At 46.0% G+C, this 22955-nt stretch overlaps 1 protein-coding gene across 10 annotated transcripts in view; it reads right to left on the bottom strand.

Annotated features, from left to right (window-relative positions):
• Positions 1–22955, bottom strand: part of CHST8 (carbohydrate sulfotransferase 8) — a 584914-nt gene that overhangs the window by 218356 nt on the left and 343603 nt on the right. For 2 of the 10 annotated variants that reach the window (XM_068260872.1, XM_068260870.1), the window contains exon 1: positions 7474–7572. The exons of the other annotated variants lie outside the window; for them this stretch is intronic. In XM_068260872.1, the coding sequence (XP_068116973.1) occupies positions 7474–7543 (70 nt within the window). In that variant the 5' untranslated portion in view covers positions 7544–7572. Of the gene's footprint in view, positions 1–7473; positions 7573–22955 lie in introns of those variants that run through there. 10 annotated transcript variants of the gene reach the window in all.

Raw genomic sequence — 22955 nt, forward strand, 5'->3', positions numbered from 1 at the left:
GGATTGGACCACGCCATGCGCAGGTGTTCCAGTCACAGATATTATGGTTTTGCCAGCGGGAGAATGGAGGAGACCCAAAGGACCCCGAGGGACCTGACACACTACAGGGGGCTGGAAGTAAGTCAACAGTTTTGAGTCCTGTACAGATGTGCTGTGAGTGGGAAATTCATGTTGCATCAGTTTGAAATTTTCCATAACAGTTTTGCATCATAGATGCCCATTTTTTCAGTGAAGTTCAAGCATATCACTCCCCAAAAACCCTGCAGAGCAACATCTGCAGAAACAGCACCATGTGTGTCGAAACTCTGGCCAATAGTGTGGCAATGTTGCAGTGAGTGACTGTTCTCCATTCACTGCTTTGCGTGGTTGTTATAGATATACAATGGCAATCAGGCCCGGATTTACATCACAGGGACCTATAGGCACAGATGTCCTTGCACCCTAGTCTTCGCCCTCCAATAACCTACTAAGCCCCTCCGAACTGCACCACAGGTGTCCTGGCTGTCACTCCTCCCTTACTTTCTTTGCGCGTTATATGTCCCTTAGCATAAGGTAGCCAGAGCTATCCTCAGTATGAAGTAGCTTGAGGTTCCCACAAGTATTAGGTAGCTAGAGGTGCCCCCAACTAAAGGGAGATCTGGTCAATGCAATGCAGGGAGCAGTTTGACTAACCTCTCATTTACACTCTGCATAGGGAAGAAGGAAGGGAGGTAATAGGGGAGGAGAGTAAGCCACCTTTCCATCATCAGGTGCCTGTAGGCAAGTGCCTACAGTGCCTTATGGTAAATCCCTCCCTGATGGCAATCCAAAGTTCAGCTAAATAGATGCGACCCAATGGGTCAGTCTTTGAGGTGAGAAGAAATGTGTGCTCAGGAAATGTCGAAGATGGGCAAACGATTCATTTCTTTTTGTCTGAAAGAAGGAAAGTTACTTGATTTTCTCAACTTCAAGATTCCATCAATTACCATTGCAATTGCACAAAAACCAAACTTATCGTCTTATTGGCTAGCTCTATACATCCCATCATTTCCGAATCATTTGCCTCTCATTGGCCAACCCTACTCAACACTGGCTCTTCTATGAGGGCTATATGATAATAGACAGTGAATCAGCGTTGGAAAAATGACACCTTTGTTTACGGTTGTTATAAATCCTTAGAGTAGCTCAAAAACAAGAGCATCATGGCCACATCCAGGTTTAAGTAGATTAAATATCAACTTTGGCAAATATTCTACTTATGGAAAATGAAGTATTTTATTCTTTGTATCCTTATCTGAGAAACCTAAATGGTGGACCAATAGGAATCCTCCCTGAGGTGGGAGCATTCCTAGTGGTCTTTTTTAATACAGGCTCCCACACGTCCTTTGTCCCTGGCGATGGCAGAAGACCTGTGTGGCAGGGCAATGCAGAAGGTGACCAGAAAGAAGGTGACAGAAGACACGAACAAACCGCTACGGGAAACAGCCTAGTGAGAATGTCTCCAATCTCTCCAATGTTTCGGCCTTCAAACCCGAAAGAATGAAGTATTGGAGCGATGTGGAACGTGATAGGACACAATGTGGTTGCATTGGCTAAGGGAGTCCCGTGGAGCTCATGCCGAATGCTGGGATTACTAGTCCTGCAGTGGCTGGAAGGTTCCAGGCAGCCTAAACAAGTATTTGGCTTTGAGAGAACTTTTGCTTGTAAGGAGCTCTCCATGCCCTGAGCTTGTGAAGTGTAAAGAAGTCCTTTTATATTATGTAACTCAAAGCCTGGCTACGATACAAAAAATATAAATAAATCCAATTTATGATGAAAAAAAATCAAACATAATCCTGCATGAAAGGAAAAGCAGAAGAAGATGCTGTGTAAAGGCTGCCCGACCTAAGGAGCGCTCCTGGATCAGAGGTGTCCTCCTCACAGCCCAGACAACACGCGCGCCTCTCTGACTCGTGTACCGTCTCATCACCTTGGAAGCAACCGCCACACTGATTAAAAGCAAAACTCCTCAAAGTGTCGCATAATGCTGTTCCTGGGCGCGTATTACAGATGTTGTTCCAGAAATGCTGTATGTGCTGCAGAAATAATGTCCTTATTCTTCAGAAATAGCACTCTTAAGCCAGCACTATTACAACTGCTAGTCTGACCACTTGATGAAGGGGCCATGGTTGCCCCAAAACACGAGCTTCTTATATAGTGATATAGGTTAAAATCTATCACTGTCTGGATTTCTAGATTTTGTGTACTAATGCAGACTGAATTGTTCTAATCCAGCTGAGCACCCACCTAATCCGTACAAGAGCAGTGTTCTCCCCAGGCTCTTTTAGCTGGGTGCTCCACCCGACTAGTTTTGGTGAGCACCTGGCTGTCATCGGCCCACCACCTCCTATTCTGTAAGCAGAGTTGCGCACATAAGCACCGGCCCTGCATTCTCTTATCTCGCCCCACCCGGCTACTCCTCAATGCCACCCGGCAGTGAAAAAAATTCAGGAGAGAACACTAAAGAGGTATTTGTACAAATTATCAAACACTATGCTTCAGCTTTAGAAAGCTTGTCATTCCCAGCCTAATAGTCCAACCATCTCTAATTTGTCAAAAAAGTCTTTAGGGGTGTGACTTAAGGCAAGTATAGTTGGTGGATTTTCCTCTGCTGAGAACACGATTCATGATTTACTGTTTCTACATATCACACAACTTTTGGAGCCTCGAAAAAGGGACACCAAGACCTGCCCCTTCCACACCTTTAGCCGCACACAAATTTTACATGCGACACCTGTACAGTTCCCTTGTGTCAAGTGGTCCCGCCTCAATACAGTTCTCTGTTGGCTAGCGGCCCCTCTACCTCCACTATACAGTTCCTGGGTGTCTAGTGGCTCCTCCTCCCTCCTAAAACCAGTTCCCTGGTGTCTTGAGGTACCCTACCTTCCCTATACAGTTCTCTGTTGTCTAGTGGTCCCTCAACCTCCACTATATAGTTCCCTGGTGTCCAGTGGTTTTCCATCTCCCAGCTACAGTTTCATACCCACTTTACAAACAAAACATAGGTTTAATTACCTGACAGTATATCAGTGTTGCTTGGAGTTTAAATAGTCATTGCTGCACTCTTTTCTTCAAAGCATCTGTCCACTATAGTTACCTGATTAATTCTGACATTTTGCCATTAGAGCACAGCGGGAAAGCCATATACGACGTTATACCACATGTGACATCAAACATTTGCATTTATCAACATGGAAAAAGCTGGTCAACTGCAAATAACAGTCCCGGTTTTTGCACTGTAAAAACAGGTTTCTCTTTTCTGCTATAACAAACGATCTTCTGATCGCTGTCACCACATAACAAACAGCAAGCACATCTACCTGCCAGGTACGCACGGTAGTCAGCCTCTTTATTATGTCGGCCGCTAACAATCAATGCTGTGTTTAACACCGCAGGTGCAAATAAAGCAAGATTCTTTCCTGTTCATTGGCTTTTCACATTCACTGACTTGTAATCCTCACGGTTCGCTCTGATGTGAGTTCACAAAGAAAAGCAGATTTATGGTGAACAGCCTTGTGTCCTTATTGCTCAGTCTAGCAAACAGGACTGATTTACTATAACAATGTACCTTAGTGGTGAATAGGCTGCATGGGGAGCAAGCATAAGCAACAATCTACAGGCAGCCCAGAGCATGAATTACAGGATGGGAAGGAAGAACAAACTACAGGATGAGCAGTAAGTGTAGGGCACACACTATGGGATGGGCAGTAAGTGTAGCGCACACACTATGGGATGGGCAGTAAGTGTAGCGCACACACTATGGGATGGGCAGTAAGTGTAGCGCAAACACTATGGGATGGGCAGTAAGTGTAGCGCACACACTACGGGACGGGCAGTAAGTGTAGCGCACACACTATGGGATGGGCAATAAGTGTAGCGCACACACTATGGGACGGGCAGTAAGTGTAGCGCACACACTATGGGACGGGCAGTAAGTGTAGCGCACACACTATGGGATGGGCAGTAAGTGTAGCGCACACACTATGGGACGGGCAGTAAGTGTAGCGCACACACTATGGGATGGGCAGTAAGTGTAGCGCACACACTATGGGATGTGCAGTAAGTGTAGCGCAAACACTATGGGATGGGCAGTAAGTGTAGCGCACACACTATGGGATGGGCAGTAAGTGTAGCGCACACACTATGGGATGGGCAGTAAGTGTAGCGCACACACTATGGGATGGGCAGTAAGTGTAGCGCAAACACTATGGGATGGGCAGTAAGTGTAGCGCACACACTACGGGACGGGCAGTAAGTGTAGCGCACACACTATGGGATGGGCAATAAGTGTAGCGCACACACTATGGGACGGGCAGTAAGTGTAGCGCACACACTATGGGACGGGCAGTAAGTGTAGCGCACACACTATGGGATGGGCAGTAAGTGTAGCGCACACACTATGGGACGGGCAGTAAGTGTAGCGCACACACTATGGGATGGGCAGTAAGTGTAGCGCACACACTATGGGATGTGCAGTAAGTGTAGCGCAAACACTATGGGATGGGCAGTAAGTGTAGCGCACACACTATGGGATGGGCAGTAAGTGTAGCGCACACACTATGGGATGGGCAGTAAGTGTAGCGCACACACTATGGGATGGGCAGTAAGTGTAGCGCACACACTATGGGACGGGCAGTAAGTGTAGCGCACACACTATGGGATGGGCAGTAAGTGTAGCGCACACACTATGGGATGGGCAGTAAGTGTAGCGCACACACTATGGGATAGGCAATAAGTGTAGCGCACACACTATGGGACGGGCAGTAAGTGTAGCGCACACACTATGGGACGGGCAGTAAGTGTAGCGCACACACTATGGGATGGGCAGTAAGTGTAGCGCACACACTATGGGACGGGCAGTAAGTGTAGCGCACACACTATGGGATGGGCAGTAAGTGTAGCGCACACACTATGGGATGTGCAGTAAGTGTAGCGCAAACACTATGGGATGGGCAGTAAGTGTAGCGCACACACTATGGGATGGGCAGTAAGTGTAGCGCACACACTATGGGATGGGCAGTAAGTGTAGCGCACACACTATGGGATAGGCAGTAAGTGTAGCGCACACACTATGGGATAGGCAGTAAGTGTAGTGCACACACTATGGGACGGGCAGTAAGTGTAGCGCACACACTATGGGACGGGCAGTAAGTGTAGCGCACACACTATGGGACGGGCAGTAAGTGTAGCGCACACACTATGGGACGGGCAGTAAGTGTAGCGCACACACTATGGGACGGGCAGTAAGTGTAGCGCACACACTATGGGATGGGCAGTAAGTGTAGCGCACACACTATTGGACAGGCAGTAAGTGTAGCGCACACACTATGGGACAGGCAGTAAGTGTAGCGCACACACTATTGGACGGGCAGTAAGTGTAGTGCACACACTATGGGACGGGCAATAAGTGTAGCGCACACACTATGGGACGGGCAGTAAGTGTAGCGCACACACTATGGGATGGGCAGTAAGTGTAGCGCACACACTATGGGATGGGCAGTAACCAGGGATGCGCATCCGAATTCCGGGAAACCCGGCTATCCGAACTTTTTTATGCTATCCGATTCGGATTCCGTATTGTAAAAAAAAAAAATCCGGATAGCTATCTGCGGATATTTGGCCGCATAACACGGATATCCGCGGATATTGCAGATATCCGGATCCGAAACCGATTAAAATAAAACCTCCTCCTCCTATTTGTAGGATGTCAAAAGCAAGCTCACATACAATGGCCAGGAATCGAACCCAGGTCAACTGCTTGGAAGGCAGGTATGCTCACCACTATACCACCAACACTACCTGCTGAATTTGAAGTCTGGAAGATTCCAGGGCAAGGGTGGGAAGGATGAAAAGCTAGGTGGCCATGCAACCGTTTCCTTAGTTGAAATAGTTACACTACAATCTATGTCACAGCAAGGCCCTAATGACACTTTCTCTTAAGGGGCTATGGCCGCCGATTGGCCCATGTGGTAAAGCAAGGTGTAAAAAACAAAGTACACTTAGCAGAATATGGTTTCGATCCATCAACCTCAGGGTTATGGGCCTAGCACACTTCTATGTGAAACCTTTGAGCCCCCCAAATTGTCTTTGAAAGTCTCTCAATAGTGTTCTGACACCCTCTCCCTGTGTGGTTGAGTGATACAGCCAACATATTGTATTGAGCATTTATGGCAAGAAATAGTGTAAATAACATTGGTAGTACCACCATTGATGAATATCATGTTTTATATTTTTATGTAAGTTTTTTTTAATGTAAAAATTGTATTAACAATATAAATCGATTAGACCACCGAGAGATCACTAGGATACTTTTGCTCTGTTTACTCACTATATGGACCAGACAGCTATAAACCAATGTCATCTTTTGTTATTGTTGTTTGTTGGACAATTTGTTTCCATAACGTAAATGGTTTTCCTTATGTTGTGTTTAACCTTTTAGAGCAGTGATGACATTTTGAGCTGCATTCCCTTTTAAGGAGTATTGAGACTAAAAGGGTTAACTTGATGGGGATTTTTTCTTCCAACCTAAATAACTATGGCCATATGTACCCATCAGGATATAAATCCACGAGTGTTTACATATGCAAGTCATTGATAAGAAGGGCTTCTTCAACTTCCAAGCAGTACGAGTCAGGCATAAATGGAACCAAGCCTAAGGACTGGGACCCACTAAAGCAATTTTAGTAGTGTTGGATCAGTGACAATTACCGCCAATATCCCCCAAAAATACCTTACCAATTTAAATGATGGGGGTTAATCACAAGACATGCAAAATTTTGGGTTGAGCGTTTTGCTTTTTAAAGTTATTTATACTTAGCGAGTCTAGGGGAAGGATGGAAGAGAAAGGGGAGGGAAAAGAAAAAAGAAAAGGACGCGGGTTGGTGGAAGGTGGGGTAGGAGGGATGAGAGGGCATCACGGAAGTAGATGAGATATGTCTGGGTCTGTCTGAATGAGACCAGCAATTTCGATTGTTAATGATTTTCTGAGGATAGGAAGTAACAATCTCTGGTTAGTGTCTTTGACCTACTGTATGTATGTTTGTTATGTATGAATGTTTTAATCAGTTTCGCTGGAATGGGGGAAAGCACGGCATCGCGGCTGGGTTCTTTCTTTTTCTGCTCTTTTATCTCACAGATCCCTGTCCTTTCTCTTTCAAGCCCTTACGGCCCTCGGCACACGTGTCTGGTGTTACGAGGGGAGTCAGGGGGGGGGGGGGGGGGGGTGTGTGTGGGGAGAAGGCAAATAATAGAGAAGTTTTTAAACTTTTTGTAAAGGCTATACAATAAAGATTTCACTTGTGCTTTCCAAACTATGACGTCGGCACTGTTCAACTTTGGTGCGCGGCATTTAAGGCTGCTACATCGCTAGTTGAGAAGCTTTAGCCATTGGCGAGTCTTAGTTTGTAAGAGGAAGGAGGAAATAAAGGAAGGAAAGGGAGGGGGGGAAATACTTACAGAGTCTCCTGATATCTGGCTTTCGCCCATAGCGTCGGCCCCTAGCAGAGGTCACAGGCGCTTCTCCCATTGGTCCTAGAGGCAGGGCAGGGTTACGGATAGAAGCCATCGCAACACCTAATAAGTATAATAAAGCTTATTTTAAAAGAAAAAAGAAACACTAATTGGAAGCGCTATCTGCAAGTGAACAGAGGCCCCAAAATTATAAAATATAAATGTTTAAAAAATGGAAGTGGTAGTGGTGGACTTTCACTCACTCCAAAGGACACGACAGTACAAACGTATTAACATTTAACAGGAAATGTATTTATACACTACACAATTTTTGCAATGCGTTTCGCAGGCGTGACCCTGCTTCATCAGGCAGTCAGATCAGACTATACAGCACTAACCGTGCAGGTCTATGCCAAGCGCCTCTGGAAGCGATGCACTAGTTTACTGTACAGTGCTTCAAACCACAGGAAAATGCAATCGGCCCTGGAATCGCTGCGCACATAGCTTGCGTGACTTCAGTGATTCCTAGTGGGTCCCAGTCCTAAGAGGCAAGAATTCACGACTAGGGGAACATGGCCATTTTTGTGCGTGTAAAATCGGCTCACACGGCTGTTGAAGGACAGTCATGGTTCCATTAAGCCCGTTGCCACTCCCAGTCAGTGTGAAGCTGTGATAGGTGTCAGAGGGAGGCGTGGCTTCAACTGACAGAGGAATCATTCTCTCTCCTTTATGCCCATGTACATGAGAGCTTTTCAGGCAGACTGTGTAAACAGGAAGTGGTCATCTCCTAAGTGCTCTCTGAACAGACAAAACTGTCAAGGTAGGAGATAAAAGTCGCAATGGCCCACGACGACTCGATGGTTTGCCTTTCTAAAGGATGTGCAGCATATGGCCGGCATCGCTTAGGGAACCAACATGTTGGAACGTTAAAGGCAGAGCATGCCCGATTGCAATGTTATTTTCGTTACCCCTGAGCATGGGTAGCCACTCCGTCATGTGCCCATTGTCTTTCCTCTGTCCCCTCCATAGCAACAGAACGCATCACTGGTCGAAAGGCTAGAGAGGTGTCTATACAGCATCGGTCTCCAATTTGTCACTCAAGGGATCGTTTGGGAATCCCCGATGGGTGACAATAATAACAAATGTGTGCGTAGATTGACATTAACGCCCAATTAATGTTGCTTGGAGGTCAGCTGCCATGGCACTGCTGTCGGTGGAATGACAATACAAATGCTTCTGGCTTTAAATTAAACAAAAACCCACAGAAGTCCCACAATGCTTTGCCAGTCAGCAGCAGCAGATATAATTCAACAGCAAGCCGTTTTTATAATTGAATTTGCACATCTGCTATTCTCTTGTTCTATCTTTGCACTGTCTGACTTAATTCTTGACGGACGTCCTGCTATTTTATCTAAGGAAAACTAAATGAGGCGGATCAAAAAGGCTGCAGGATCAAAAAGCACATAATCACAATTCATTCAACGCCACAATTACCTATAATTAATATAATTCAATTTATCTCCTCCGCCCTTAATGCCGTCAAGGGCCTGTGCCCCACATCCGTGCCTGACGCTGCGAGATCACGTCTCCAACATGGCCGACCTCCCAAAACGTCTACGCAAGTCGCAGATTAACACCTTCCTCTGCAGCGCGGCGGCCGGTCATCGATCTGAAGGAGTCGGTAGCAGCTGCGGCGAGTCATAAATCACCTGGCTGCGATCAATGCGAATCTTTCTATGTCTCCGCTCTGCCTCGATCCTAGCGACAGGCAAAAACGCTTTAATGCCAACTCCCTTCTCAGCCCATCTGCCCTCAACAGGTTTTTCATTAGACCAATAGACAAGAGAAAATCAATGTAATAAAGCAGCAAATACTAACACACTTCCTAAATCAGAAAACTGCCTTCAGACATAAACAAGTCAAAAACTGAAATGTTTGCATAGAAAGGATATCAGCGCTTTCTTAGATTCACAGGAAAGCGTTACAAGTAGCACTTGATGAATTGTACAATCAGATTGCATTAATGAAGAGCTGGATAGTGACCTCTGACGCAGGTAAGTAATGTTTACGATTTTGGTTGGAGCTAGTACCTATTCAGTAAGGAGACCTTGGGTAAGACTCCTTAACCCCCTTGGCGTTATGATTCTTTCCGGATTTTAGGGTCTAAAAGTGGTGCAATTTTTTGCACCCTTTCAGACCCTAAAACCTGGAAAAAAATCATGCTGTCAGGGAGATCTGCACAGCCCCAGGAATCACTCACCTCCCTGGCTCCAGTGCTGCAGTTTTCCCCCCATCCTCCGGGTGGCGCTGCAACTCTAAAGTGACATTGCCGTCGATCTCACCAGGAGGCAGCAGAGCCTTGGAGGAGAGGAAGAAGAATTGTGGCCCACGGCAGGTTCCCTGGGAGATATGTAGAAACGCTCCCGCTGCGCGCATTGCTCTGCACACAGCCTCCGATGGCTACCCCGAGCAGAGGTCGGGATTACCGCTCTGAGCTGCGGTTTTCCGCCCCGAACCTAGCTCGGGAATACCGCCAAGGAGGTTAAAGGACGAAGGCGAAAATAGACTAATGAAATAAACAATTGTATCTATCTTCTTTCTCCTAAAATTTACTTTTTAAGATATTCCACAGTTGTAGTTTATGTTTAGATCTACTTTTTAAGTTTTTATTGTTTTTGCTCCATGACACATTCATTGAAGTATGCTAGAGCTAAAATCTAGGAATTATTGACCCTTTTATCTTTTTCCTGCTCTCAGAAGCCATTTTTTGCTAGGAAAGTGTTTTATAGTTTGAATTTTTAATCAGTGAGGGTCACACTGTAGTCACTTCCTGTTTGAGTCAGGACTGAGTCAGCCACTTAGATACCTGATATTTAACTTTTCAGGCAAAGAAAGAAAAAAAAAAGGAACACAGCATAGTTATTTGTATGTTTGGCGCTGTACATACCCATGTCTATCTCATAATGTCACGTCACCTCAGGTATCCTTTATTTTAACGAACCAAGACGGCCTACTGAGCCCCCTAAGGGCTGTTTTTCACTACATTACATTTTGCTGCGTTTTCCAATCATATGCAAATCTCAAAACCAGGGTCATGTTTCTGGAAAGGCTACAAAGTTTGTAAATAAGATAAACATTTGCTTTTTTTTTGTCGCTCGTTCTCCTCAAATCAGCAATTCTGCTTATCTGAGGGGGTAGCAGTTTTTGATTCTTCTTAAGGTGCCCATTAACGGTACAATTTGTTCATCAGAGGCGATCATTCAATGTACTTTTTAGGATCAAATTGTACAGAAAACTCTGCAGCGTGTGGCAAAAAACGATAAAACAATTCCTTGGTCAATTGGAACAGAAAATGTAATTGATTTGAAAGTTGGATTTTATGATCGTATCTGAAGAGAGAAAATGTCCGCCAATTGGTATTGCTTAAAAAGGAAATAAATATGGCAGCTTCCATTTACTTCTCACTTCAGTTGTCCTTTAAAGGGAACCTAAACTGAGAAGAATATGGATTCTTCCTTTTAAAATAATACCAGTTGCCTGACTCTCCTGCTGATTCTGTGTCTCTAATACTTTCAGCCACAGTCCCTGAACAAGCATGCAGATCAGCTGCTATGACTGAAGTCAGACTGGATTAGCTGCATGCTTGTTTCAGGTGTGTGATTTAACCACTGCTGCAAACACAGAGATCAGCAGGACTGTCAGGCAACTGGTATTGTTTAAAAGGAAACACCCATAACCCTCTCAGTTTAGGTTCCCTTTAAGCTAAAGGGTCTTCTTAAATAGACACTGAAGTCTCTTTTTTTACCTTAATTTCTTATCCAGTCAGCCTCAGCATTAAATCCTAAGCAGATTCGCCACATCCCGCGGCAAAACGAGTGATTTATGGCTTAGAAAGAGACCTGCACCGACCGACTTTGTAGGTCGCAGATTGTGCTGCCCTGGGGAGGCAGAGCTGTGCGCAGTAGCTCTGCCTCCTCTCCAGTCAATGTCCGTGGATCTCCGCCTCTCCCCGCCTATCTCAGTGAAAGAAGACTGAGAGGGGCGAGGAGAGGCGGAGATCGACTGTAGAGGAGGCACAGCTACGGCACACAGCTCTGTCTCTTACAGGAAGAACAAGGATTTGAGCCCTGGAGCTTTGCAGGGCTATTTCTAAGGCATAAGTCACTTGTTTTGCCGCGGGGATGGGTCGAATCTGCTTAGGATTTAATGCTGAGGCTGACTGGATAATAAATGAAGGTAAAAAAATAGAGACTACAGTGTCTCTTTAATAAATCTTGCATTAAGTCAAGCTACATTTACCAACATTTCTAAAGGGTCTGAGTGAATATAGCTCAGTGGGAATGCCGGATGATGCTCCTGGAACCACTGAAATTAGACTGTAAAATGAATGATAAATGACTGTTCTACAATCAGCTCCAAAAGATATTACGCCTTGTGAGTAACAATGGCAGAATACTGCAAATACCAAATGATTGTTGTCCTACAGGATTGTTAAATGATGCAGGATGTAGGGGAAAGTGCCGTAGACTTTGTGGACGCAATGTTTAAATTTATATTGTAGCTCTGTACAGACCTGCTGACGATGGACAATTATCTGCTTAACCTGCCTGGCAGTATGATTCTTTCCGGATTTTAGGGTCTAAAAGTGTGCAATTGTTTTGCAGGCTTTTAGACCATAAACTAGGAAAAAAAAAAAATCACACTGCATAGAGATCTGCAGCAGCCCCAGCACTTACACACCTCCGTGGAATCCAGCACTGCAGTTCTCCCTCCGTCCTCCGGGTGGCACTGTAACCCTGTAGGAAGAACGCAGTCTGTCGCCATGACGACAAATTGCGATCTCACCCAAGAGATGCAGACACTCGGAGGACAGGAAGGAAAATGGCTACCGGCGTCTGGATCCCCGGGGAGGGGAGTCAAAATACCCGCTGGGCGCTGCACTCTGCACAGTCATGCTGGCGGCTACCACAAGTCACGCTCGGGGTTACTGCTCCTGGCTCGTTTTTTCCACCCCGATTCGTAATAACCGCCAAGTAGGTTAATTGATCCATCATGTTGGTCTTTCAAAATGCCTGAGCGTCATCATGGATCAGGCATTTATCCTTCCTCTAAGCTTTCATTTGTGCGTTTCATTTTTAAACGACATCTGAATGAGGGAGTCGTTCATCATTCGGTTTGACCGATTTTTCCTCCTTATGTGCACAAAGCTTTGGGAATCTCTGGTGCAAAATAAAGCATTCACATTATTTCCTACCTACTCGACTGATCAACAACGAACATTGCAGACCTATAAATATTTTGAGACGCAGGAACGCCGGCCAGAGCCAGTTAGTAGTTAAATTGACAAAATTTGCTGCCAATGACGGAGATTAAACTAATGGAGCGTGAGTGACTCAGAAGAGATGATCAATTAATCTCGTTAATGATTACAGGTTCAGAGAGCAGATCAGATTTCATCTGCCAACACATCCTTTTATTGTCAGGAGCATTGGACGCAACATTAATTTTTCATAGCGTAATTACACGACAACAATTACCATTAGCGATCTACTCAGGCTAGCTTAATGCAAGAGGACCTGTCTTTCCACGGTATATTCAAAATAAAGTAGACCTGATAGACATGAGGGTCTTTATTCAATTCACGTTTTCTTCTAAGTGTTCTAAGTGATATTTTCACAACTAATCAATAAAATGAGTTTAAAGTGAAACTAAACCAAAGGGAAAAAGAGTTTCACTTACCTAGGGCTTCTACAAACACCCTGCAGTCGCCCTGTGCCCACGCCGGTTCCCCACAGCAACCCTTTGTCACTTGGATGGGCGGCCCTGGTCCGCGTAGCTCCTGATCACACTCCTGCGGACGGAAGCAGTCTGCGGACGGAAGCAGTCTGCGCACGCGCAGTATGCTAAAATCTCTACTGCGCATGCGCACAACACCCCTGGCGGCGCGAGCGTGATTAAGGATGCGCGCAGCCTTGGCTGGACATGAGCAGTGGCCTTTGACTCGCTGAGTCGGCCATCCGGAAGATGGTCACTGGGGCAGACTGGAGGATCGCTTAGTGATGGTGCGGGCACAGGGTGGCTGCAGAGGGCTGGTAGAAGCCCCAGGTAAGTTAAACTTATTCTTTTTCCTTCAGTTTAGGTTCCCTTTAATCCACCAGCAAGCAAGAAAATAATAAGAATAAATTTGGCTGTACTTTTTCACCTCCTTTTGGTAGGTTTTCAATTGCAGAGTGCTAAAAAAAAAGTTATTTTAAATAGAAGACAAAAAAATGTATCTCCTCAGGAGAAAAAGTGAATTGAATAAGGGCTGATACCTCAGCCTCTGCTTAAACACAATTTACCCAATTTGTTAAGTACAGGTAACAGAAAGTGCCAACAAGAGATGCAAAATCAAGTTAAAAAGTAGGAGTGGTGGTGACTTACCTAGTCCAAAAACATAGGTAACCGTATTTCAAATGTTTTTAATCAAGAATATACTAGGCGTTTCACAGTTCAAGCTTGCTTGATCAGGACAATGGCAGCGTAAAAACTGATAGCAGAAAAGTTCCCTTAAGTGCCCCGATAAAGCAGGTTTAACCTACGACACAATTAGTTTTTTGAAAAATGGGGGAGAAACCGAGAGCCCAATATGGTGCAGTATGTTAATATGGAGAGATCTGTTGTGAATAAATGAGATGTTTATACTCACAAGGGTGGGTCGCCACAAACGCAACCACTGGACAGGCCGGCGGGGAGAATTGTAACCTGACCCCGCTCAGGTTTAAAAAGTCGCTCTCTGTAGATAGGAGAAAATGGGGATACACCCCTCCACCCAGGGTGGACTAAATAATATTGAAATACTGGCTGTCCATTGTCCGGCCTTTTTTTCAGAAGGGAGTTGAGTCCACCCACTTCCCTCTTTTTAACAATTTAAACTAATTTTATTCTGCTTGGCGCCTTGGTTATCGTATTTCAATACTATTAGTTTTTTGTACCTAATACATTTTGAAATGCGTAGTTCGTCATCTTTGCACGAGGTAAATCACCACCCCTAATTCTTTTTAAACGGTTTTTAATTATTTTGTAATTATTTTATCCTTTCTTGGTGCCTCCTATTACCAGTATTTAGTAAGGTGGGCACTTTTTAGTTTCCCTTGCATTCCCGGAGCGGGACGACCTACCGTATAGTGAACAGAGCTCTCAGTTTACCTGGGACAGGTCTGAGCATCCAGGTCCTCTGCCCAAGACACGTATGTGCTCCGGCCAATGCCCCAAGCGGTCTGCTGGATGTCCCCGCTGCCAGACTCTGGCCATACAATTATGACGCCTCGGTTCTCATGCACTGCCTCGCGCCCGCCTCCTGACCCGCCCCCTCAGTGTGAATATAGGGGCAGATGGAAATCCAGTAGCATCGGCCCCTAATGTGCTGCCTGACTGCGTGAGATTCATGATGCAGTAGCCAAGCTGTGCAATGAGGGGCAGAAGAAGGGGATCGGATAGAGGAACTACCGGCGTTGTTGGCAGCAGAAACACCCAACTCTGACTTCATCTTGAGAAGGTAATTGAATTTGAGGAGGATGATGGATAATGGAGGGTGAGGTAGGACAGCAGGAGGTATATGAGTAAGGGAGGTACCTGTGTACCAAAGTAAAAGTCACAAATGGGGGGGGGGGGGGGGGTGACATTTCATCAGCACAGATCCTGCTGGAAGAAGAATGGAGTCATGGAGAAGGGACATGGAGTGAGAGATGCTGACATGTGACTTGGGCCTGCCATGACAGGTTTCCTTGGAGAACTATTTGCTGTAGCTGTTATGCTTACAGCCTAAGAAATGTACCTGTGCTAATAAAATACAAGTTTGCACATGCAGACTCTATGACAAAGGATTTATGGACAGTGCGAGATCGGGTTACCACGTGAAAGGGGGAGGAACAGGTCACCCTCTCTCCCAAAGCCCTCATCCAATGGACAAAGGTCTCTTCCCCGCCTCCGGTGCCCTGTATAAAGTAAGCATACAAAACTTTGAACTCAATATATAGTTCTGTGCACCACAGCAAAATGTAATCCTACTGAGTTTAAAAATCATTTCTTGTTGGATTTTCTTTTTAAAACGAAAAAAAAAGGTCTACAAGGTCTTTTTGACAATATTTTTTGGCTTTCTTCCCACTATTCGCCCCAACCATTTTCTTCTGTGCGTATTTAAATTCAATTTTGATAGCCTAATAACGTGTAATCGTAGTTGCAAAACTTTACGCAAAATTAGCACACTACGATCATCTCTACCACTGAGGCAACCATCATTACCCAGAATCCCACACTAGAGCCGAGTACCAGGGCAGCAAGCGGACTGATTTTAACTTTGCCTCTAGCAGGATTTAGCGCCGTTGACAGGGGCAAGCGAGAGATCACCCAGTTTTCCTGTCTCCGGTGACACTCAGGTGATCATGCCGTTAACTATGATATGATAGTTACTAAAGCATCTGTCACGAGCCCATTTATACGGCTCTACGAAAGCCTGCAGCCAAGAGAGAAGTGACAATGATTGAGCACAAAGTGTGTTTACAGTTTAGCGGGACGATTAATCTCAGACGTATCCTTACTCCCTGCCTATTGTCAGCAGAACATCTTTATTAAACGTCTGCAAGGGGACAGTTCATCCCGTAGCTGAGGCTCTGTGGAAAAGGTCACGGCGTCATCGCTTGGGTCTGAGCGAGCGGGAAGCCTCCTAATGATCTTGTCACCTGCAGCGGGAGCATCAGACACCAGTAATGAGAGTGAGGTGATGACGCGGAGTCGTGTTACAGCCTCTGGTATAATGCAGCTGACGGATAGCCATCTTATCTGCGCGCGGATGTCTCGTTGAAGTGCCCCCATCAATATCCGGGCCTGTGTCGCCTGCTCTCTGCAACAGGCGTCTCACTCACTGTCAGATTACCAAATAAAGATCCAACGCTATAAGGAGATATCCGACACATTAAAGCCTGAAACAAATTCAGAGTCTCATGACACAAAAATAAAATAGAAAATAACCTCATTTATAACAGGTTACCGAGGTGCTCAAGTATTGCTTTCACTGGTTAAAAGGCACTATTTTGTGGTTTTAATGACCCGATGAAGCGGGAGATGTCCGTAAAACGTGTTGTCTGACCTTACTTTGTGCAATAAACTCTTGAAATCTCAATCGAGTTATATTTGCTGCTTTGAAACTGATTGCAGAAGTAAGCCAAGCTTTTTCAACAGTTTTTAATGGTTTTAAACTATTTTTGGGTTCCTCCATCTATTTGTTACTAAATACACCCGGTGGTGAAGCTATATTTTTGGCATAGCGCTTGTCCCTAAGACCTACCTAATTACCAAGAGTTTCCATTGCGTTTTCTCAGTCCACAGATTGTCTTGCCCACCCTTCTCCAGACCATGTATAAAAGCATAGTTACTCGCCTTATCTTCTGACAATAGTTGCTCCGGGAAGCTAGTTTATTTTAGAGTTTTTTGCCCGCGTCAGCCATAAATTCTATTTAGAGTCACACACCGCTTTAGTCTCATAAATTTTACCAAAAATGTTTTAAACTTTATCTGATACATACTAATTCGTAATAAGCCTCCAAAGCTTTAAATGAAGGTTATTCAGCTATATGATGGTAATAATGTATAGCAGAAGAGGTGACTGGGGCTTTGCACTGTCACTTGAGTAACAACACAATGTGTGTTCGATGTGTCAGCTATAGTACAGCTGCAGATGTGACCTTGTATGGGACAGCATTGCGTGCCGGAGGTAATGTCATGAGATCGTCGTGGATTCCCTCTACACCACAATGTACAATGTGACCTGCGTCTGAAGACTTGTCACCCTCCCAGGTCTTCTGCATCTCAGCCACAGCAAGAGAGAAGGTTGTCCCAAGGACTACTAAAGCAAAACCACCCCAAAAACAAAGGATTGAATGAGGAATGGGTCTAGAGGTGCTTAATTCAAAATGTACAATTAAACCTAAATATCTCATATTTGACGTATGGAATGACCTGAATACATGGTGGTCCAATCATAAACCGAATTAGCTCGGAACTCTAGTGAAAAAAACATAATGAATAAAATCGTTCCTCACCCTGATTTACATTCTGAAATTTATCACAGGTGGTGGTGACATCTTTACTGCTGGGAGGTGCAGCTCTGCAAAATGTTTGTGTGTTCCAAAGCCAGAATAACACCCGGTCCCCCCAGAATACTCGGGGTGGGGGGGCTACGTGCAAATATACAGCAATATTTAGATATAGGAAGTGTTTCGGACACTAAGTCTAGAAAATTACCATTATAGTGGCTATCCTGAATAATTTACTGCTTTCTAGTATATGTCACTAAAGGGCTTCTTCAATTAACCCCCAACATCTAAAAAAATAAATAAATAAAAATAAATAAATCTAAAAATTAGATGTGTGGGAGAATGATAACGAGAGATGATGAAAGGGATGGAAATAATTCCGTTGTGCATATTTGATGCTGCTTCAGACTGACAAATCACAATTAGCAGAAAGTACATTGGATTGGTCCAATTTGAAAATACGTTCAATTCAAAATGATCAAAATATCACTTGCCATCCTTAATAATTGCTAAAAACAAATACAACTTTGAAGGGGATATAAAAAAAGAAAGAAAAAAAAACGGGAAAAAAATGTTTAATCAACTTCTTATTAAAAATAAGACGCACAGTGTATGTAATGTCTCACACACAAAGTAAGGTTGGGACCTAGCCCATAATATCATGAAGTACTCAAGTAGATCACCATAGCTACGTGGAAAACCGCCCATCAGGAATCTCAGCACCCAGATAGGCCCCCTGAGCTTTCTATAAGGCAAATACGGCACACATGAATGGTTTTCGTCAGCGTTATTCACAATGTTATTCAAGGTATATACTTTGAATTGTACAACACAGCATATTTTGTGAAACAGGGGTCACTTTATCAAGATTGTTCTTCAAAGGGAAACTGACAAGGGTATTTTAATTGAAAAAAACACACAAAAAACCCCAAAAACAATGCTACCTGATCCGGTAGCTCTGCGCCGCTCCTGTGGCCTGCAATAACTGTTTCATTTTTGTGACCCCTGGGGGTCATGACACTGTAAGCGCTGCTCAGTCTGTCTCACACAGAGCAGGGGAGAGGCGGAGCCTCCCAATGGCAGTTGGGAAAGCCTTCCAGGAATGCCCCTAGTGGGCGCTTAGCAGGGAGTGCTTTTTCTCTGCTCCTTACCCCCTTGAGATGTCGACATGCTGTATGTCAGCAATTTCGGGGGGTGACAGAGCGTTGGGGGGGTTGCCTCTGTGTCCCATCTGCCCCTCCAGCACCGCTTTGGGTACACTTTAAGCAAATATCAGGTGGGCATGCTACAACCAACCCTTAAATATATGACCAGAGAAGTGACGTCAGGGTCTTACAACACAAATCAACCATAAAACAATGCATAAAAACACATTACAAACCAAACACCATGTAGATGAACAGATAAAGATGACTAAATCGCAGCAACAAGCTGGCAGAAGCACCCATGTGACGGCCGCTACATCCTGCAGCTGAGATTCTCGCATGGATGCCCCGCCTCAGACGTGTGCTGCCAGCTCGTCGCTCTGATTCAGGCAGCATTACCTGGTCACTCGTTTGTTTGCTTTGTAATGTGCCCAGCTCAATTCTGTCTCAAGACTCTGTAGTCGGATATGCAACTCTGGCTGTGCATTGAAGCAGACACCCCTTCTGCAATTAATTTGTCCCAATATAGCTAAATCCTACCCTCAATAAAATACAGCTTTTGCCTCTGATATTTAACATGAAAAGTAGGTAATTGTTTACACAGCTACTTAGACATTATTTGCACACTGTCATTTTAGAACACTTGGGTATCGATAGTATTCCTTTAACTAAACTGCAGTATAGTAAAAGAACCACAAAATGTCACTGTATATGTAAAGTGCTGCAATGATCTCTAGGGTATTGTGATTTCCTGTATTCATTCTGTGTTTTTATCTCCAAGCTGCATTTCCTAATGTTGTGTATGATTTCTGCACATTTTCATTCAGTAAAGAGTTCCATCTTGTTATATTGGGTGCCTATATGCATGTACAGAACACTCTTCTCCATCAGCCAGTAGTGACAGCCTAGATATGCCCAGATAATTACATTACGCGGTGCAGTGATAGAGGATGGGGCTGATGACAATCAACATGCTGGACTTAACCGTACACAAAGATCTGAAGATTTTATCCAGCATCAGTGGCAGCCATTTTTTACTGCAAAAAAGGCCAAAACCAGACATAGTTCGACAGGATTGGAGAGGCATAGGCAAATGAGGGGGGGGGGGGGGGGTGGATTACAGCTGCCCAGAATCACCCCTCAGACCAGGGCTGGGGCAGTGTCAGGGAACAGGCACAAGCTGACACCCCAGAATATCTGCAGGCATCCTGCAGCTCACAGCACTGCCCCCTTTCTTTCCCTGCTACAGTTGACTTTAGATGGAGCAGCAGCGTGTGTACAGAGCATGGAGCAGCGGCCTGTGTACAGAGCATGGAGCGGCAGCCTGTGTACAGAGCATGGAGCTGCAGCCTGTGTACAGAGCATGGAGCGGCAGCCTGTGTACAGAGCATGGAGCGGCAGCCTGTGTACAGAGCATGGAGCGGCAGCCTGTGTACAGAGCATGGAGCGGCAGCCTGTGTACAGAGCATGGAGCGGCAGCCTGTGTACAGAGCATGGAGCGGCAGCCTGTGTACAGAGCATGGAGCGGCAGCCTGCGTACAGAGCATGGAGCGGCAGCCTGCGTACAGAGCATGGAGCGGCAGCCTGCGTACAGAGCATGGAGCGGCAGCCTGTGTACAGAGCATGGAGCGGCAGCCTGTGTACAGAGCATGGAGCGGCAGCCTGTGTACAGAGCATGGAGCGGCAGCGTGTGTGCAGAGCATGGAGCGGCAGCCTGTGTACAGAGCATGGAGCGGCAGCCTGTGTACAGAGCATGGATCGGCAGCCTGTGTACAGAGCATGGAGCGGCAGCCTGTGTACAGAGCATGGAGCGGCAGCCTGTGTACAGAGCATGGAGCGGCAGCCTGTGTACAGAGCATGGAGCGGCAGCCTGTGTACAGAGCATGGAGCGGCAGCCTGTGTACAGAGCATGGAGCAGCAGCGTGTGTGCAGAGCATGGAGCAGCAGCGTGTGTGCAGAGCATGGAGCAGCAGCGTGTGTACAGAGCATGGAGCAGCAGCGTGCGCAGAGCATGGAGCAGCAGCCTGTGCACAGAGCATGGAGCAGCAGCCTGTGCACAGAGCATGGAGCAGCAGCCTGTGTACAGAGCATGGAGCAGCAGCCTGTGTACAGAGCATGGAGCAGCAGCCTGTGAACAGAGCATGGAGCAGCTCTGGGGAACTTAACAGAGTCAGGTATGAGCTCAGCCCTGTGCCCTGCTGTGTGAATGCTTCACTTTCCTATCCATCACCAATGGCAGCTGTCCTCTGTATCCAAACTGCTCCTGATCGATCCCATTGATGGTCAGTTGGACGGAAAATTGCATTATGTGTACCCAGCATGATGTCCTACCATATTATTATAGTGTACGATATTGTGTGTGGCTGAAGGAGACCTTTCAGGAATCCCCCCCCTTGAAAATCCTGAGTTTGCCCCTGACAGGGTTCATCTGTGCTGCAGGTATGTCTGGGGAAAGGGCTGATCTGATACCAGCTAATTAAGGCGCTAACATACAGCGTCACTCTCTGCCGGACACGGCGCACCTGTGCAGGGCCAGGGAATACTCTGGGTGTGGAGCTTTATATGACTGGCTTCCTGTGTTTCCGCAATTACTATCTATATTGTGCGGATCTAACAGTAAACTGGCATAAGTGCCCAAGTACAGTTCCCTGTCACGTCCGTGTTGCACAGAGACGGGCATATCCCACACACGGGTGGCAGGCCATCTGCCGATTCCTGCACCGCCCACATTTTCCTGCAGGATCCCTCATTCGGATGTAACGCCTCCATTAAACTGCTGCTATCGGTACAGAATATAGAACAACATTTCCACAACCCATGCCAACCCACAATGCATCCTGTCAGCCAGCAGGAGAGGGCCGTGTGACTAAATGAAGAGTACCTGTCACCTCCACACAAAGCATCTTGTCAGCTAGGTCGAGAGGACCCTGTGACTAAATGAAGTGTACCTGTCACCTCCACACAATGCATCCTGTCAGCCAGCATGAGAGGGCTGTGTGACTTAAGATGCGTACACACCTTTGATGGATGTCACCCATCGAAGATCAGGACCATATACCCTTGGGCGACATTGCTGGGCCGTGCTGTACACATGTCATCAGTGTAGCCGACGATGCTCTGTGTTGCTATGAGGAAGGACAACGTAGGGACGACGAGCGTCGCCTGTGTGATGTCACACCACGGGCAGAGGCGGGGCACTTACAATGGGATCAGGGGGAGTGCAAATGCTATGATGCTAGATTTGATGCTGGTTTAATTAAAACACGGATACATCCACACAGGACTGTGAGGAAAACAGCTGTATAACTTTGTACTGCATCGAGCTAACAGCTAGCTAGTGTTGGTGGTGTCCTGATATTTGCCCAGATGTGTGCCTATAACCAATATTGATTGTGTGCACCGTCAACTTATACATTGGACAGTGTGTGGCTATCTTAAAGCAAACCTGAAAAAAACACCCCTTGTGATATAATGAATTGTGTGTGTAGTATGAATAAGGAATAGAGCATTAGTAGCAAAGAAAGGAGTCTCATATTTTTCTTATAGCTTTTCTTATAACATTGCATCATACTGTCACAGTTGCTGTTTAAAATCCCCACCCTTTCTTTTAAGCCTTAAAACAAAGCAGAAGTGATGATTCTTTGAATTTTCTTGCAGTATAACCTCAATCTCAAGCTGCCTCTCGCTGTTTCTTGGTTGTTTAATGTGCTTAAGATAAAACAGGACTGTATTAAGGTAGCCATACACTGGTCGATTGCCATTAGATCGACCAGCTGACAGATCCCTATCTGATTGAATCTGATCAGAGAGGGATCGTATGGCTGCCTTTACTGCAAACAGATTGTGAATCGATTTCAGCCTGAAACCGATCACAATCTGTGGAGCCGCCGCTGCCGCCTGTCCCCCCCCCCCCCCCCGCGCATACAGTACCTGACGCTGGCTCCCGGGCATCTTCTCCACGCTGCACCCGCTCCATCCCGGCGCTTCCTGTGTCACTCCGTGACCAGGAAGTTCAAATAGAGCACTCTCTATTTGAACTTCCTTGTCACTGCAGTGACAGGAAGCGCCGGGATGGAGCGGGAGCAGCACGGAGAAGATGCGGAGAAGACGCCCGGGAGCCAGCGTCAGGTAACGTATACCTGATCGGATCGGCCGCCGCTAGCGACGCGCTCCCTACCCGCGGGCGATCGAGGGTAATTTCCCGCACGGCGCGATCGACGGACCGATCCGATTTCGGGAGGAAATCGGATCGGCGGGTGCGTTTAGCGCG

The sequence above is a fragment of the Hyperolius riggenbachi genome, chromosome 11, assembly GCF_040937935.1.
Source record: "Hyperolius riggenbachi isolate aHypRig1 chromosome 11, aHypRig1.pri, whole genome shotgun sequence".
Lineage (NCBI taxonomy): Eukaryota > Metazoa > Chordata > Amphibia > Anura > Hyperoliidae > Hyperolius > Hyperolius riggenbachi.